We start from the raw sequence: 19,673 nt of genomic DNA, 5'->3' as shown, positions 1-19,673 counted from the left end.
TCCTTTTACATGTACACGGAAAGGGTTAACTTGTCAAATACACTCTAATTAGCACCCCACCCGGCAACCAGACTGTTCAGGGCTAAACTAGTATGAAAACCACACACGCGCGCGCACGACTCATTATAACCATTGTAGTTAAAAAGGATAGGGTACCAACTTGGAGTTTCAAGAGGTTATTCTTCAACAGGCAGAGTTAGTATGGATTTGTGTTTTTTGAATTCATTTAAAAGAGTTTACCGAAAGTACATAACTTTGTTTTTCTTGTTTAATAAATCGTAAATTGAAAGACCAAAGATTAGGATTGTGCGTCTTAGAGTTTAAGTAAACATTATTAGAAGAGGAAGTAAATGTAACTTGGTATTGTAATAGGACGATATCCATACCAATAATCAATTTACACGTACATGCATATTGTACAGTATCCACTTCCTGATTAAGCCGTGTTTCAAAAGTTTTATTTAAATTTCCATATACCTGTATAATGAACGGAATGGATCTTTTAAGATGTTGTTTTCTGTTCTTCATATTTTATATGGATTTTGTTTTTTCATCAGGTATGAACTTATTAATAAGCAAAATTACTCCTTTTTGATCCTCCTATTTCTGACATACATGTACGTTTAAATTTATGTATACTAAAAAAGTACAATTCAAGTAACGTGATGGTATGCATAATTTTAAACAATATCATTACTTTATTTTAAATTGTACTAAAACATGGACCTATACGGCGATTCTAATGAAAACACAAATAGTATGCAAATATACTGTACATCAAATGAATACCACACTTAATTCCGTATCAATCAAATTGCCCATTTTTTTTGGGTCTTGACGATTAACTTAATTTTATCTTTTAACGACAAACAGTGAAACAATATCAAACTTAACTACTGTTGGACTTTAAAATTGTGCCGGTTTAGACAGGTTTTTGGACTACCAAGATTCGATATACCTATAAACGAAGATACATTTAAGGGACTTTAAAATTGCTTGGTTTAAAAGTTTATTTGATCTTTAATGGTTAGGTTTAGACAGGTTTTACTGTACATGTATTTTGTACTCCTAGTATAAAAATTAGACCATTTGATTCGTGTATCTGTAATTATAGGTTGTGGCAAGCTACAGCCAGCCGATATCGGTTTCTTAATCGACGAGTCAGGAAGCGTTGGTCATCATAACTTTCAGAAAAACTTACAGTTCGTTACAAAGTTTGTTGACTTGTTTGAAATAGGGGACAATGGGGTTAAGATAAGTGCGTTTGCCTTCGATCACACCGATGTTCATGGATTTCATTTTTCATGTTGCAAGGACAAGTCCTCAGTAAAGAATGAGGTGAAGAACATAAGTTTTAATGGAGGTGGTGAAAACTTTGAAATGGCATTAGGCTTTGCCAGGAACAGTATGTTTCAAAAGAGTAACGGAGCTCGTGATGCAACATTGAAGATTCTTTTTTTCTTTACTGATGGGCAGTCTCAAGTGCAAAATGGTGGAGATTTACTACGTCAACAGGGTGTTATTGTCTACGCCGTTGGCGTTGGTAGTGGAGTCAATAGCATTCAGCTGCACCAGATAGCTACTAACAATAGTTATGTGTACATGGTATCAAATTACAGTGCACTCATAGGAAGTGTATTCGATGCGCTGGCTACGAAAACTTGTAATGGTAAGTATACCATATTGTTCATAAGCGGATTCAGTGATTTGGAAAAAAAGTGGTGCCAAGTTATTATTTGCTCATCTCTACCAAACGAGCTCCGTGCAGGTCTGAGTGTCAAAAGAATAGGCCTGCAACAGCGCTAAGCTTCTCGTAAAAGGCGATCAAATATCGTTTAGAACCCTGGCCGGGGGCTAAGGTGGTCTGCTTACAGAGCAACTGCATTGTGTGCCCTAGGTGTTTGAATAAGGTATACATCAGTTGCAATCACTTTTAACCTCTCTTAAATTCTGTCAGAATCTGTCAGGATATCTGTTCTACGACAGCAGATAGAACAGAAATCCCGGCAGATCCTGACAGTGTCTGACAGAAGCTGTCCTGGGTCAGGACACATTTTGCATATTCTCTGACAAATCCTGACAGAAACTGTCCTGGGTCGTGACAAAGAAAATACAAAAAGCTGTTCTATACTGTCATACCCCTGGACAGTTCCTGACACTAAATCTTTCTATTTTGTGTGACGTAATTTAGAACAGGAAGTGCGCGATTAATAAATGAAACTGTGTGACTAATGTAAATTAGCTAACCCGATTAGTTAGGGAACAAATTTTGATTTCAAAATTTACATTAAATTTTCAATTATATATAGAGAGCTCGTCGTGATCATCATCTCATAATCACTCGATCGTTGTTCAAGTTCCAATTTTCGTCGATCACGGTCCAGTCACTCATCGTTCAAAAATTATCACTATTTACATGTATATTTTTTTTTACATTTTGTCATACACCTGTGATATTAATTAAATCAAATTATTTAATTATAAAATTAAAGATCTATGTTTCTGTTCTAAGTGTAAAAGCCGTAACAGATAACTTTCAGACGTACGGTAATTCTCACGATGTTCAAGATTGACGAAGTACTTTTTTGAGTGAAAGCTACTTTTAATAACATAAGGGTCACAAATCATTCTAAAAATGTTAAATTGACAATTTTGCATGAGATGGGTAACTGATACCTAAATATTTCGATCAAAATTCTTCAAAATGCCACTTTTAGCAACGAATATGAGTGATAACAGTCTTATATGTAGAAAATGTAGTAACTAAAAATGTTAGTTTCATATTAGTGACTGCGACACCATTATTTCAGTCAAAATGTATGAGTGCAGGCAGTTTTATTTTTCATGAGGGTCTAAAATTATTGACTAAAATGCTTATTTTTTTCAATACAACTATCATGTGGGTGACATTGACTCATATATTTTTTGTCAAAACTCTACAAAAATGTCATATTCTTGCAAAATGTATGAGTGCCAGCACTTTTTATTTCGATGAGGGCCTAAAATTAATGACTAAATTGGTAAATTTTTCAATATTGATATAATGTGGTGGCTGCGACACATTAGTTTGAGTCTAATTACCACGTGGGTGACTTCGACTAATATATTTCGGTCAAAATTCTTCAAAATGTCCTATTCGTTCAAATTGTATGAGTGTGAACTCTTTAAAATTCCATAAAGGTCTAAAATTTCTGTATAAACTGTTTAAAAATGTCAATATATATTGGTAATCTGTATCATACCGGTGTCTAGATCTGCAACCAAAAGGAATGCAGTCCAATTCTTTAAAGTCATGGGCGTATCAAGTACGGCAGGGAACAATTTCTGTTGGTACTGCATGCCATGCATAAAAGTAGGGTAAAAATTGAAAAAAAACCCATCAAGTTTAAACATAGCAAGGCTTCTTTCCCGTCGTACGAATCGGAATGCGGGTGCTACGCTTTTTTTCGAAATCACGTACATGTACTGTATGCAATTCAGTCAGAGAAGTATTCTCGAGCTAATGACTGTCATAATCTGTCAGGAACTCTTCTAATCCACGTACCTGTTCTACCTAGAACAGTTCCTGACAGGAGGGTGTCAGGACCCATGACAAATTATGACAGAGCTTGTCCGAAGTCCTGACAGACCCTGACAAGGTGTGTCGCGGGTCAGAACAGTTTCTGACAGTTTAGAACTGTTCTATGACAGCAAATCCTGACAGATCGAAGAGAGGTTAGAAGTGATCGCAACTGTACATGCTGGTGTTGGCTGCCAATAATACGGAAAACTTGACCGCAAACTATAGTGGTGCATCATGTTGGGAAAATATCATGTTTCTCGCACCTTAAAAACCTTGTTGTGGTATTTGAAAGGAGAAGGAGCATTGTCTTCCATGCAGGAGACTAAATTGCCCGACCATATCCATCTCTCTCATTTTTTCTGTGGCAATCGGAACTAGTTGACCTTATTAACCTTGTGTCCCATCCCAATTTTTATGTTTTTATGTTTATTTCATCATCATCATTTCATGTTCATTGCCAGGATATAGCTGAAACATTGTTTCTTGGGCGTTAAACACCAATTTATCAATTAATCAATCTACCAAACGAAATTAACAATTATCAAAAAGGGTGTTCTAATCCGTGGAACTCCCGGTACCCACCAAGTTCAAAACGCGTAGAGAACAGGTCGAATCTGAAAAAAATAAACAAGTACTATCTTTAAAAAAGATAGCCGATGCAATACAATTTTGTTCCTTTTACTTCTAATTTTCTATATTTCATTCAAGAAATAACAGAAATAACACATGATTAGCAATTTCAATTTTCGTTACAGTTTTTTTCGAACGCCACCAAGTTGTCAGTATTTGGCCAATCGTTAAACAGAATTGCGATCTGGTGACTTGCGTGTTCATACCGACTGTTTGGAATTAATATGTAACATACAAAAACATACCAGATAAAATGAATAATGGACAATTTGCACAATGTCTGCAAAACGTAATCAAGGGAACCAAGGTTATAGCGGTAATCAAACGAATGTAATCCAGGGACAAAGACAAGACATGGAAAACAGACATACACAACAAAGAACATAAAGTAACTAAAATCATACATACAAAGTAACAAAAGCAAATGAGCAACTCGGACTCCACTGAAAACTGGGAGCATGGACCAGGTGCACCGATAGTGTAAGCGTCCTCTGCTTTTCTAGAAACACCCGAGGAGTTGCTCATAAAAGTCAAGTCCGGGGTAGACAAAAGAGGAAAGGAAAACTATGACCCGTTGAATAAATCAGTTTTCATGGTGCAGATGGATACACCATAACGATCCACGAGTTCATGATGACGACCATAAAACTTCTGTAATGATGACTTCAATCTTGTAGCAACATAACCCTGTTCCAGAAGCCTATTTGTTAGAGTTCTAGCGCGATACAAAAAAGTCTGCGTAGTTTAGGCAAGCTCTGGCATAACGTATGAGTTGTGATATTAACACTCCATACGCAGGTGCCGAAGGGATGTTGCCTCAGATGAAAGGAAAGTTGACAATTCTGAATGAAAAGTCATCACGTTTGTCGTAAAGTTCGGTCAATAGTTTTCTTTTACCATCGATTCCTAAGTGTCAAGATATGAGGCTGACTTCACAGTGTCTGTAATATCCTTTATCTCAAGTTCTTTTGGGTAGATGCGATGTATCATATCCCCGAAATTAGGATTGTTTAAAGATAATACGTCATCTATATAGCGGAAACTGAGATTGAAGGATCTAGCCAAACGATATTCTTTCTTTCTGATCAGATCAGCTATAAAGTCAGCCTCATAAGAGTGAAAGAATAGGTCAGCATGTAAAGGAGCACAATTTGTTCCCATTGGAATGCCGACCTTTGTTGAAAAACACGTCCACCACACTGGACAAATATGTTGTCGATTAAAAATTCCAGCATTTTCTAAACATCTTCCTCTGTATATTTGGAAGATGATTTGGAATTCTTTCTTACAAATTATGAGGAATCTCTACCAAGAACTATATATTTGTATCTAGGTGTACCATCTTTTTTGCAAAGTATTGAACATACTATATAAAAACATTTTATATAGAAACTTGTACAAATGTAATCGCGACAGTTGAACAGTTCATTCTTTAACTATATGCAGTGAGATAAATATATTTCTTTATAATCCACATAGTGTTATCTAGATAATGGTTTAAATCTTTATTTCAGAAATTCTCAAAAATCCATGTGAAAGAACTCCTCGACCATGCATTCATGGCGATTGTGTTCAAACTATTGGTACAAACTATATCTGTATTTGCGACGAAGGATATACTGGACTAAACTGTGAAATAGGTTCGTATCCGAAATTTTGTTTTTTGTATTGGTATTCATTCATACATGTAGTTTGTTCGAAAAGATCGAAAATATTTGTCTTAATTTAATGGTAAAGGCTTGTTGTTTGATCGAGTATGAAACTTGAAAGTTCCGGAAATATTTGAATTTTTAGTATCATAGCACACCGCCCGAGCAAACTCAGTTTGTCTAGCGATGTCTGGGTTGTTGTAGTTTTTGGTCTTACCACTTCTAGAAGTATTGAGATTGAATGCATTAATCATTTTTTTCATTTCACTAATAGTGTTTGATGGTGAAAGCAATGCTTATTTATTAAATTCGTCTTTTGTTCAGTGTTTTCAGAGCATTAAATATTTTTTTTTTTTTTACCAAAACAAGTGGTTAAAGCGAGACACCCTTCCTAATTCTACGAGAACCACATTTTCGTGTTTATATACTAGTCAAGCAACATATTGGACATTGGGAGCAAGCTCCTGAGCACGCGTACTGGCCATATGTTTTTGCAAGGTACATGTAAGAAGTCTCTGCCTCTCTATTATCACGCTTAAAGTTGACCATGTCTTGTTCGGTGTATTTATAAAGAAGAAAATAATGACGTATGAACATGATACTATATATGTCCTTATTTATTGGTGGATTAGGATTATAATGTCGACTGTATAATTTTTCCAGTAATGACCGTATAAATGTTGAAGTGACATAACCCTGTTCAAAATGCCTTTCGGAAAGATAGGCACAAAACAAGGTTACAGAGGTGAAAACATCTAACACGGGAGATTAAACGTTACAGCAGATACATGGAAAATTAACAATTCGAAAGGAAAAGTCTTGCATTTGTCGAAGAGTGTTATCTTATGCTTTCTCTGTTTGTCGATTTTGTTGAAAGAGAAGTAAAAGTCAAAATATTGGGAAGGAAGACAAAAGAAAATTTGTTGTGGCGTTATGTAGATTGCCCAAATCGTTTATACCATGCATATGTAGGAACAATTGTGTGATAGCGTACACCTGTTTCATTTCGTTATTCTATTTACTGTATTTATATCTTTAAATTACATGTAACTCATTTTAACATCTACCCAATGAATGTGGTGAAGTAGTATTTTCTATCTATTACAGATATAGATTATTGTGTTGGTGTTGAATGCCACAATGGCGGCACCTGTATGGATGGTTTAACAGATTATACCTGTCATTGTCCGAACAGATTCACAGGCAGACACTGTGACATTGGTATGTATACCCTATCTACTCCATCAGGAGAAACAATAGTTCGATCCAATTATTGTTAAAAAGGTCTCTAAAATTTAGGACAAAATGTACTGTCTATCAGAGAAAATGGTACTGTAAGAAGGATGTATGGATCATTTCTTTCAATCTGTGGTTAAAATATGTTCAGCTGTCTTTTTACAGTACATGACATTGCATCACTACTTGTATATTAGGTTAACGAAAGTGCAGAGAATGTTGAAACATGCAGGCGATTTTACTTTGAGATTCCTGGAATTACATGTACATATATTCTGTATTTTTTAGAAAACAAAAACAAGAACTAACAAAACAAATATAAAAATAAAAAAGACTGAAGTCTTCAAAGTCGCTAATCGTCAAATATTCTCTGCCACTGATTCCGAAATGGCAAGAATGCGGTATGCTCTAAAATCGGGCAGTGACCTATAATTAAATTGCAGGCCTATGGATCGGTAACTTCCGCTAGAAAATTGGTTCCCTTAATATGATTACTCATTCGTAATCGTAATGACCCCAATGTTTTCAATCAAAACAACTGGTTACCAGGAACCAGATTAAACAAATGGCATGTATAGATAATGTATGCGACCTATAAAGTCAATTGTAAACGAGCAAATGTGTTTGAATCGTATACTTGGCAATATTACATAAATTCAATGCTAACCGATCATTTCATCTTTTGATGTGAACTTCCTGTTCTCATACAACAACAAAATATACACAGCCATGTGTATAATATTTGTTTTTAGAGGTACATTTCGCGATTTTTAGGTTGCGTATGATATTGACTAGAAAACCATATTAGGAACCAGGTCAAACAACTGGTAATGAGATATTTATAGATATCGAACAGAAAACAGAAAACACTGCTTCAGCCTTATCACGTCTTCTTCAGCTACAATATTTGTAAAAAATTGTATGTGGAAATATGCTACACGATCTTTTCCTTGCTTTAATCAATTCTGACCCTATTATATTTTGTACATCGACTCGGTTGTTGGTTTTATAATAACGAACCTCAAATATCATTTCAAAACTATTTCTTTGATCACGAAGGGATCAAAATCACTCTCGAATGTCTATAAAAAGAGTGCGAAAACGATGTGTAGAGTAATGAACTGACAAACTATCTATTATTGGTATCGTTGCGCATGCGAGAATAATTTCATAGTTGTTTGATACATTTGTGTATCACCCTTACACCATGCATCTTTCACTGACTTTCAGTACATGTATATAACAGATACGGGAAATGATTTTTTTTTTCAAAAGAAAAGTGCTGCATTTGTTTCATATACAAGTATATATGTAAAATGCGTATTCAACTGTATTCTCTTTTTAGATATGTGCATACCATTTCCATCTGATGTTGTTTTCGTAATAGACAGTTCTACGAGTGTAGGAGACAAGTTTTTTAATATGAGTAAGGAGACAATAAAACGGGTAACAAAGCAATGGCAAATATCTGCTAATTTGTTGCAAGTTGCAATTGTGTCATACACAGAAAGTACTAAAATAGAACTAGATTTTGACACAAACATGAACAATGATAAATTTGACAATTTCGTTGAACAGTTGAAACTGGACGGTGGCACTTCAGCAATACAAAACGGTGTTTTCTTAGCAAGAAATATTTTAAACAACAGAAACAGACTCGTAGGTCAAACACCAGTCCGGAAGTTTATTATACTTTTATCCGACGGACTTCCGTCAACGCCTGGCCAGATTTATATGACTGGAGAAGACATTAATATCTATGCTGTAGCCATTGGAGAAGACGTTTCACATTATTGGCTATCTCAATTAGTTGGCAGCATTCACTCTGTTTTCCCCTACAATAACGATAAACTCTGGAACTACATGGTCAACGAGTTGGTAAATACGTCTTGCAACGGTATGTGTAAGGAGACTTTTAGGACCATTTCTGTTTGGCGTTTCGCAGATGTTAAGTTTTATTTCTCTGATATGAAAAATAAATTCTTTATACGACTGCATAAAAAGCACTTGACAAAACACACAATGTTAAAATCTCTTGTCTTTATAATGCAATAATGTGTTCATAATATGTTTTTTTTTTGAAAAAAACAACAATTTTGACCTGAAGTGGATGCCGTTCTGGTACTTTAAAAAACGAAGTAGGTTTTATGTTACGGAGTTCCTATTAAAATACCGGGAAATACTGAAGGACAATTTAGAGACATCGAATCTAAAGACGTGGCTAAAATATGGAAACAGAAAACCGACATTGGCAATAAAAAACAATACAATTACATATAAAAATTTATGATAAGACAAACAAGACAGCACACACAGAACCCAAGTACTTGCAGTATGAACCCCCACCAAAAATGGGATGTCATACTTCGAAAAACGCACCCCAAGTATTACACTGTTCCTCATACGAGTAAAGTTGCGATAATTATCTTAGCATTTCTCTTTTACATTGTTTTGGTTATTTGCAGTCTGCCAAGCATCAGACGAAAACGATTTGATAATTGCAGTCGATACGTCGAATTCATCTACGCATACTGACCTTACAAATACAATCCCTTCAATTCTGAATAAACTTCTATCTGGGATCACTCTTGGACCTTCCAAAACAAAAGTATCAATGATGACATTCTCAGCGAAACCTAAAATTATGTTTGACTTTAGTGAGTTCAACGAAACAAACAGAAATGATATGCAAAGACAGTTATCGTTCTTTACACAGATCAGCGAGACAGGTATGAACATGACTGCTTTGTTGGACAGTGTATTTAATTTGATCCATGATACATTGAAAGGAGCTCGAACATTAGCGAAGAAAAAACTTATAATCATTTCACGATTCAGTGAGCATTTATCGTTAGATGATGAATTAATGATAAATAATTTGAAAAGTGCAGACATTGAAATTTTTACTATTGGACTTCATAATACAGACCACGAATTTAATGTAATGAGTACAATGGCTAGCACGGCGTTCCATATTGGTACTAACGGTGACTTTACGTTTAACTCAATTGACACTTTTGTATCATCTTTACATGAACAGTTGCCAACTTTAACTTGTAAACTGGAGTAATCAAATATTACTGAATTAAGTAGCACTCCAGCTAAAAATCATGCAAAATGTGATTTATGGGTGAAAAGCCTACATATTTTTATTTTTTATATTTTGTTTAAAATGCCATAGTAAACAGAAATTAACATGTTGTTTTTTAGATAACCCGTGCTCTTAGGAGATACAAATTATATATAATGTACAGTACATTTCAAAATTAAGGGAGATAACTCTGTAACCGACACTCAAATACAATAGAATCTATTGGATTATCTCCTAAGAGCAGGCAGATTTGAATGAATAATTACACATTTCATAATATAGACCCATAAATCAACACAATATCTAAAATAAAAATATGGAGCCTTTTTTTCAGGTGTATCACATCTTACATATATTGCATGATTCTTACAAAGACTACTACTTAATATGAATGATATTTATAGCAGAATTATTATTTATGAGAGGTTATTCCTTGAAACACGTGTACAGCATATCGAAATTTGCAATATCGATATGACTGGTAATACTGTATTTTATACATGTATGTCATGTTAAAATTTGCGTTTAATCATGATTTAAAAAAAATGGTATTGTTTACATTCTCATTTTAGAGAGATGACCTAAAATTATATAGTTTTCGTCAAATTGTAAGATAGCTAGTTGTTTTTTAATTCGAGAGGAGGACGAATTTTTGAAAATTCCCAAATTGATGGGTTTCTTTTATGAAAACAGACACGAAAGACAGACAGTTCACAAATGCTTATATCTAAAAAAAACAAGCACACTAACCATCATTTGCATTTATATTTTACTACCATGAAAGATATTATTACTTGTAGATTTCACAACTCATTAAAATCTTTTTTTTAAAGAGCAACAAACATTCTTAGTCTATCGAGCGTTTTGCTACATGTATTTAGTTTAATATACATGTACCTGTAGTAGGTAATTCCATCTGTTTTAAATTTTTTTATATATATGATTATAAAGTATTACCTTTATTAAGTTTAAACTTGACAATGATAATAATTATTATTTTAGTTCATTTCAAAGGAAATTATTTTTCACACCATTGAATATTACATTTTGGTGTTTGATATGTCTATTTTATTACCCAAAGTAATTTGAAATAATTTGATCACTGCATACCCCTAGTCACCTTGCACCTTTGGCATGTGTTAACATTTATTTAGTTGTTGGAGTATTGACAAGATTTTACCACTTGTCTATTTAGTGTGACTTCTATTCTCTTTTGAAATTTAAGATGGTAACTGTATATGTCTCATGTGTATTTTAAGATATTTGTCTCTATAAATGTGCGATCAACACTTTAATATTTGTCTATTGTATGTACGTATTACAAGGGTTATAATTTCATTATTTTCATTGTAACACATATTAGAGTTTTCAGTTAAAATAAATTATTTTCAAAAGAGTATTGTAGAAATATTCAGCATTAAAGTATTGTTGAAAAAAGACAGCCTTTGTGTAGATGGATCGTATTAAGAAGGTAAATGAGATATGTTGTCATGCATTTCCATGTCCTATCTAGTACATACACAGTCTTTATTTTTACCTAAAATATATTTATTATTCAGCTGAAAAAGCAATTATTGTTTCTTAAATATATTAAGTAGAAATTCGTTTTGTCATAGTTAGTTTATTCTTGTTGTGCCCAGTGGAGTTGCTTTCACATTTAGATAGAGTGTTACACTAATGCACGAAAAATCCCCCGGTGTCATAGTCTGACCGTGGCTTTAAGTACAGACCAAAATTAACTTGTACACTAAAATACAGTTAATTTGAATTCGAAACTTTGTAATGTTTAAAATAAGCCAGATGTAATATGCAAGAGAATATTAAAAAATGCGCTAGATTTGCCTCATCGAAACATATGTCACTTATATGAAATTGGGTGTCTTGTTAAGTCCTAGTAGATATTGAACGATAAGTCTGCATGCATAATTGTCCCGAATACAATCGGAACTACACGGACTCTTTCTCTTTTTAGTATTTGATTTAACGGTAATATTCGACTGCAAACCCTCTCATTCAGAATAATGTTAGACCCGCAGGTATTCTGAGGTCACAGGTTAAACCCGTATATATTACTTGAATGAGGACTTTGTCCGCTGTAAGAATGATGGTTGCATGATATAAAAAGACGGAAATATCTAACTGTACACCATGAATGTGTCGGATTGGAACCGTCGTATGCTGTGAATTGTCATGTTTAAGCGGGTATACACTCGCACAAGGGCGCCTTGAACAAATCTTTTTGAAATAATCATGTCAGTAGTTCAAGAGAAGTTGCAAAGCATGTGGCAACCGATTGTACATTTTCGTATGTTAAATTGACAAAATTATGTCGCCTAATTTTACATTCTTCACTTGGAAGTGCAATGAACCTAAGTTAAGAATTTGAATACTGCAAACGTATTAATTTTTGCGATGTACTTATTTTTGCTCTTTCGCGGTGGACACTTACGCGCGAAAACTGGTACCCGCGAAATTGATTTTAACACTTCAAAACGCTTATAATAAATTGAAACCGCGAAAGATTTCGCAAATATGTTCACTTGATAGTATCCGCGAAAATTGATAGGTTTACAGTACATATACGAACTGGAAATTAAAGTATAATATCTGATTGTATTTGTGATATTGCTTTAATTTTCCTTGCAGATAACTTTTTTTACCCCTCCGTCTATACTGACAATATAAAGTTCTTTCAATTTCAATTTGATTCTGTCACACAAAGCACATGTATTTTACTTATTTGACATTCCAAAGTTTCGGTATTATTTAAATATAGAGATCAAATGGAGACATTAACATATATATTCACTATGCAAATAGCCTTAAATTAACAAGCTTTACAGCACTTTTATAACAAGATAACAAACTGTGCAGATATTAATAGAAGAAAATAGCAACATTACTATGTTAATTGACAAACGTTTCCAAAGACTACTCAGTTCCCTTACATTTGCAACGTACATGTAATAAATACATTCAAATCTCCCTGGCGTTCATTATTTCCTATATCATTAGATCCGATGGAAATGTATTTGAATGAAAAAAGAGATTTATGTGTCATTTGCACTGTTTCATCTGTTTTTACCTTCAGCTCTATTACATTTTGTAACCGCCAGAAACCGTCCGTTCATTCATCTGTCCGTCAAGATAAGGAGGTAATTACTCTTATTTGTATTTAAAAAAGTATTAAACGAAGAATTTTCACTATTTTCAACCCATAATATTCAAACTTTTCACTGCTTTATATACATACTTGCGATGTACACCTTCTATTGTGTAGAAATTTTTTTCCTTCATCATTAGACATATTTTCAGCAGTACACATGTGTGCTATCATTAGCTCATAACTACAGAAGATTGTTGTTTATTTTTGTAACTTGGTAAGTGTTTATAGACCTATGTACTGACAAATACATGATGGTGACTGAGGTCTTGGACATGTATGGGTATTATTTGTTGATGACATGTCTGTTTTCAATGTCTGGTCTTTGTCCCTGGATTACATTCTTTTGATTACCGCTATAACCTTGGTTCCCTTGATTACTCTTTCAAATACTATTTCATGTCACTGATGTTTTTGTTTGATGTGTGTTTACGGTAGAGCTAAAATATTACATCACAATGAAGTTTCTTTTGTATAATCTATTTTACTCAGTCAAAACGTACAATATGTACCAAATTCATTTTGTAGGTTCACCATGTATAGTATAGACCTATCATCATTTATCAAATAGAGGAAGTAGCATACATGTTTAAATGGACAATCCTATTACCAATGCACAATATTTACTGCTTTTTATTCGCACCCTGGTCCTATGATGTACATTCATTTGAGATTTTGATTTAGTTACAAAGAGCACACGATGGAATTTATACGATCTGTCTTTCTTTTATTCATCTTTCAAATGGAAAGGTATGAATGCTGTTTCTTTTGTTTACTAAGGTTAAACGAATTGTGCATTGTACAATTCTGTTTTACATTCCAGAAGTAATCATTTCTTCTCCGTCTTCTGTTTAATTTGACATGAATTACAAAGAACATGCAACGCCCATCTAAAACAATAAAATGTATCTTCCTTTGTATTCTGTTTCTTAGGTTGTGGACGGCTACAGCCTGCTGACATTGGTTTCCTGATCGACGAGTCGGGAAGCATTACAAGGTCCAATTTCAAAAGAACTTACAATTCGTGTTAAAGTTTGTTGATCTGTTTGAGATCGGAAATAATGGGGTGAAAATCAGTGCATATGCTTTCAACGTTGTTATGGGAAATGAATTTCAATTTTCATGTTGCAATGACAAGGCTTCAATAGAGAGCAACATAAACAGCATAAATTATGGTGGTGGTAGTCAAGATTCTGAAATTGCTTTAGCGTTTGCCAAAGACAATATGTTTCAAAAAAATCAAACGAAGCACGCGTTTCATCCTTCAAAAACTTGTTTTTCTTTACTGATGGACAATCTACAGTAGAAAATGGTGGTGTTTTACTACAACAGCTGGGTATACTTGTGTACGCTGTAGGAATAGGGGGATTGGTTGACTCTAGCCAAATTAATCAGATTGCCACTAATAGAGTTATGTGTACATAGTAATGGATTACAGTGCGCTAGTGGGAAGTGTATTCGATGCATTAGCTACGAAGACATGTAATAGTAGGTATTAAATAAAGAGTTTGTCCCTTTGGTGTAATATAACGTTACAATATAGAAATTATAAACGCATCGTATGCAACATATCAGATATCAAGTTTTAATAAATATAGGACAATTTCTTTAATTTTGTATTGGAAGAATTCAATGGGGAAAAGGTTTTGTATCTTCTTTTTAAAATGTCGTCTATTTTGTCTGAACAAAAAAGGTATAGAGGGAAGCTTTGATTGAAGTAAGATTAATAATATTACATTTTGTAACTTATTGCTACTGTAAAAGCATGGCCAATAGTGTTCCTTTAATCAAGATTGTAAAGTTATTTTCAAACAAAAACGTCTTTCCTCAAACCAGACAAACGGGTGTATTTATATTTCTTTCTGGCAGATGCATTTATAGTTCGTATTAAAGGTATGAATGCATGTAGCACCATCATTTCTGATGTTACAATGACAAGGCTTCAATAAAGAGCAACATTAACAGCATAAATTATGGTGGTGGTAGTCAAGATTTTGAAATTGCTTTAGATATTTAATGTACAGTTATTTTAAGGTTTAAGATTTATTGACAAATATGTGAGCAGTTTCAAATGATAAAAACAATCAATGATTAATGATCAGTCAATGATTATTTCAGAAATTCTCCATAATCCATGTGAAAGAACTCCTCAACCTTGCAATAATGGTGGTACATGCATTCACACCGTTAATACGAACTATATATGCATCTGCCAAGAAGGATATCCTGGCAACAAATGTGAAATAAATTTGTACCCGACTTTCATATTAGTAAATTAGTGTCATATGTTTATTAGATGACACTTTTCAAAGTGGTGGTTTTTTGTATTTGTATTTCTGTTTCGTTTTGATTTTTTGTTTTTTTTATGTTTGTTCAAAGGTTGGGAAGCACTGTAACAGATGGCACTGTCGCTATAGTTAGCCACTTTAGGCCAAGCATTTTAAGTTCTACAGATATTACTTAAGAGGTCATTTCCCCAACACATACTAATTGTTTTGTTCTGGATGTATAGTCAATATGAAAAAAAAATCTTTTCAGGTGTTAAAGGAACATCTGAATCCATAGGCACAAAATATATATTAATTGTTCCATAGCTTAGAAATGTTAGAATATCACCCTTTTCATATAACTATCAGTAATGTTTGGGTTTTAAGTACATATTTATTAACAAGGTGACAAAGATTCAATTAAATCTTATTGCTAAATTGTCTGGCTTCAATTATGGACATTGCAGATTATACAAGTCTCTCTGTAGAGCAGTTGGATAGTGAATGAATATTTGATAGTAATGATATTTAATCATAGAAAATATATATTATAGAGAGACTTGTAGGGTTGTCGCTTAAGCTTCCTCCTGTCATATTATTACACATGAAAATAAAAAACACACAGTTTTCAAAAAGACTTCTACAGCAAAATGTTTAACAATAAGCGGGTGACGTCATTTTGACGCAGCTTAAAAATGAAAACTTCGTGGCAATTTCTCCAAAAAACATCAAGATATCTCAATTCCGAAATGTTCAACCGAACCCTCTCTCTTAAAAATGGGTCACGCGACAGGAATTTTGGAAGGGTATATACCACAAGGCACTGATTTAAATTTATAGAAGAACGTTTACAGAATTAAATTCACCACTTTAAAAACACAAACATTCCCAATATTTGATACAATACTTCAAATTTAAAAAAATGACATAGCAGTATTTTTTCAATGTATAATAGTTTAAAACCACTTGTGATTTGTAGTTTGTCAAGCGTCAGAAGATAACGATCTGATATTTGTAGTCGATACGTCAAATGTTATATATACGAAAAAAATTATAATATCCATTTGATATAGATATCAAATGAACATTTTCCTGTATATATAGTACATTACTTGCCTTCACCACATAAAATGTCTTATCCACAGGAAGTCAGTAAGAACAGATTTTAATTTATCGTCCAAACTTTATGATGCCACAGCTTTCGTAACAAGTACAGAAGATAACGATCTGATATTTGTAGTCGATACGTCAAATGTTTCTTCACATACTGACGTAACTTCCGTTGTGAACAAACGTCTATCTGGCATCGCTCTTGGACCATCCAATGATGACATTCTCAGAGAAACCTAAAATTATGTTTGACTTTAATGAGTTCGACGAAACAAACAGGAATGATATGAAACGACAGTTATCGTTCTTTACACAGGACAGCGATACAAATGCGAATATGACAGCTATGTTTGAAATTGTATCAAGTTTGATGCATGATACATTGAACGGACCTCGAACATTAGCGATACAAATGATTATAGTGATTTATCTTTGTCTCGCCCTTTAAGTAATATTATTTGGGCAGTTTTCTAAAATTTTGATGAGAGTTTCCTATTAATGAGTTGTTTAGGTTAATTTTTATTACCCCCCCCCCACAAAAAAAAAAAAAAAATAAAAAAAAAAAATCCCCCTTCCCAAACACATACACACAAAGTGGCAAGGGGTTATGTGATACCCTCTTGAAAAGTTGTGTGTCTGTCTGTCTGTCCATACCCTTATGGTTTCCAGATGATAACTTGAGAACAGATCAATGAATTATCTTTGAAACTTTGCTCTATTTTGACAGCTATGTTTGAAATTGCATCAAGTTTGATGCATGATACATTGAACGGAGCTCGAACATTAGCGACGAAAAAAAAACTGGTAATTATCTCTGGCTTCAATGATCAATTATACCGAGATCATAAATCAATGAAACCATAAGGATATGGACAGACAGACAGACACACAACTTTTCAAGAGGGTATCACATAATCCCTTGCCACTTTGTGTGTATGTGTTTGGGAAGGGGGATTTTTATTTTTTATTTTTTTTTTTTGGGGGGGGGGTAATAAAAATTAACCTAAACAACTCATTAATAGGAAACTCTCATCAAAATTATAGAAAACTGCCCAAATAATATCACTTTCAACAAAACTGCAGACTTTGAAATTTTTACTATTTGACTTCATGATACTGACCACGAATTTGATATAATGAGTACACTGACTAATACGGCGTTCCATGTTGGTATTAACGGAGGTTTGTCGTTTAATTCTATAGACACTATTGTTTCATCTTTCCATGAACAATTGAAAACTTTAACTTGTATACTGGAGTAATCAAATAAGATAATATTGGATACAACCTTATATTTAATTAGTTGTAATTATAGTGTAATGTTGTAATGTATATTTTCATTATTTTGTTTTTCGTCTATATTTCACTGAAATAGAAATGTAGAATGTAGAAGTATTTTAACAGATTGGTATACATTTCGTTTTGAAAGCTGACCGTATGAACTTTATGTGTAAAAAAACGTAACACGAATTCAATCCCTTAATGGACCATTTCAATATTATTTTTCTATCGTTCTATATCATATTTATAACTTTATATAATCACTCATATGCTAAAATTTCCGTCTCTGTCAGAATACAAATATGCAATAATCACCATTCATTGAACAGTATATGTTTACTTAACATGTTTAGGCATTCCCAACACGTTGCATCACTATGGTTTGCGGTCAGGTGTTTTCTGTTATAGCTTGACGACCCCAACATGAAGCATGCCAGGGTTACCCAATTTAACCACATGGGACCACAAACCATTTGCTCAGTGGCCCCCGGCCAGGGTACTGTGCGCCAAGCTCTTGGCCTATTCTTTACACACCTAGACCCGTAATGAAAATATTTTTTTTCCAAAATGGTACTTAATACATACATTTGACGTTCGTTCAGGGACGTATTTTAGGAATCGTAAAAACTCTGATTACTTGAAGGACATTCACTTGATGGTTGGAGGCTGCATTTTATCTCAATATTGACAATTTAAACATCCATGATGAGTTTTATTTTTCTGTCAAAAGTTAAGGATTACTCTCTTATCTGCCACTGTTTTTTTTATATTGTATTTATTAGTTATATATATCATCTGATAAGCATTACTTGGAATTCCTAGATAAAGTAGAATCAGAATTGAATCTCGCGAGACGTTCATCCCATACATGGCTTTCCCGATTGCTATACATATTTTGGTTGTTTCGGACACCAGAAATAACTACGACAGTTTTTTTTTATTTGTTATTTTCATGTTTGACTATATTCTGTTGTTTCCATTAAGAAAAGAATGGACGAGAGAACAAAAATAAAACACTAAAGTATCATGATACCTACAACAAAAGAGATAAAACACACTGATGAAGAATTTAAAAAAAATATTTTTGTAATTTAAAACGTATTCATGATAAAAACATTCTAAAAGTGTCATAATTAAGGTTAATATATCAAACAAATTATGGAAATGTCTTGTTTATACAAAGTATTTTGATGCAGAACATGCTGATATTATGAATAAGTACTGATTATCGGATAAACGATAAAGCGAGTTTAATGAAAGTTCAATTAATGTAACGCCGATTCCGGAGTTGTGTCCGGTGTTCGACAAGCCTTTATAATGTTTACGTCAGTAACCTGTTACGTCATTGTCAGCGTTTATGAATGGCGAACGGTTCTCAAAAATGAAATGAATGCAATTCAACATTTTCAACCTGAATAACGCAAAAGGAAAGAAGCGAGGAAAACGTTCAATATTAACTGATCCCTCAATGTACGACGATTCAAGCTCGAGCTGAAAAAAAGGCCATAATGTGGACTCTGTCAGTTCTGTTGATAAATCTCGGTAAATTAACCGACTGAGAGTTTTATTTTGTTTATGTTTGAAGTTCAGGGAAAAAAATCATTTTTACTTGTAGCCGCTTTTTATGAAATTATATTCATAGTTTAAATCGCCTCCAACATTTGCAATAAAATTACTGTATATG

At 33.5% G+C, this 19,673-nt stretch overlaps 1 protein-coding gene and 1 pseudogene across 1 annotated transcript; both read left to right on the top strand.

Moving 5' to 3' along the window:
- The first annotated feature begins 397 nt into the window (after window positions 1-397).
- On the top strand, window positions 398-11,773 carry LOC148597177 (von Willebrand factor A domain-containing protein 2-like). The gene is made up of 6 exons (XM_088563424.1): window positions 398-557; window positions 1,115-1,669; window positions 5,707-5,832; window positions 6,949-7,062; window positions 8,423-8,974; window positions 9,543-11,773. The coding sequence occupies exons 1-6, from the start codon at window positions 485-487 to the stop codon at window positions 10,145-10,147; spliced, it is 2,025 nt and encodes a 674-aa protein (XP_088419550.1). The 5' UTR covers window positions 398-484; the 3' UTR covers window positions 10,148-11,773.
- LOC148597176 (vitrin-like) lies at window positions 10,643-17,993 on the top strand (annotated as a pseudogene).
- Window positions 17,994-19,673: the final 1,680 nt, after the last annotated feature.

Source organism: Perna viridis, chromosome 15, assembly GCF_037379345.1.
Source record: "Perna viridis isolate PV_CMFRI_1.1 ecotype Kerala chromosome 15, ASM3737934v1, whole genome shotgun sequence".
Lineage (NCBI taxonomy): Eukaryota > Metazoa > Mollusca > Bivalvia > Mytilida > Mytilidae > Perna > Perna viridis.
This window is presented reverse-complemented; position numbering and strand designations above follow the sequence as displayed.

Bases quoted from the DNA above. Each gene is read 5' to 3' on its own strand.
- LOC148597177 (XM_088563424.1), top strand. From the start codon at position 485: ATGAACGGAATGGATCTTTTAAGATGTTGTTTTCTGTTCTTCATATTT. The intron at 1,670-5,706 runs GTAAGTATACCA...TCTTTATTTCAG, and splicing joins GGCTACGAAAACTTGTAATG to AAATTCTCAAAAATCCATGT. The intron at 7,063-8,422 runs GTATGTATACCC...TTCTCTTTTTAG, and splicing joins AGGCAGACACTGTGACATTG to ATATGTGCATACCATTTCCA.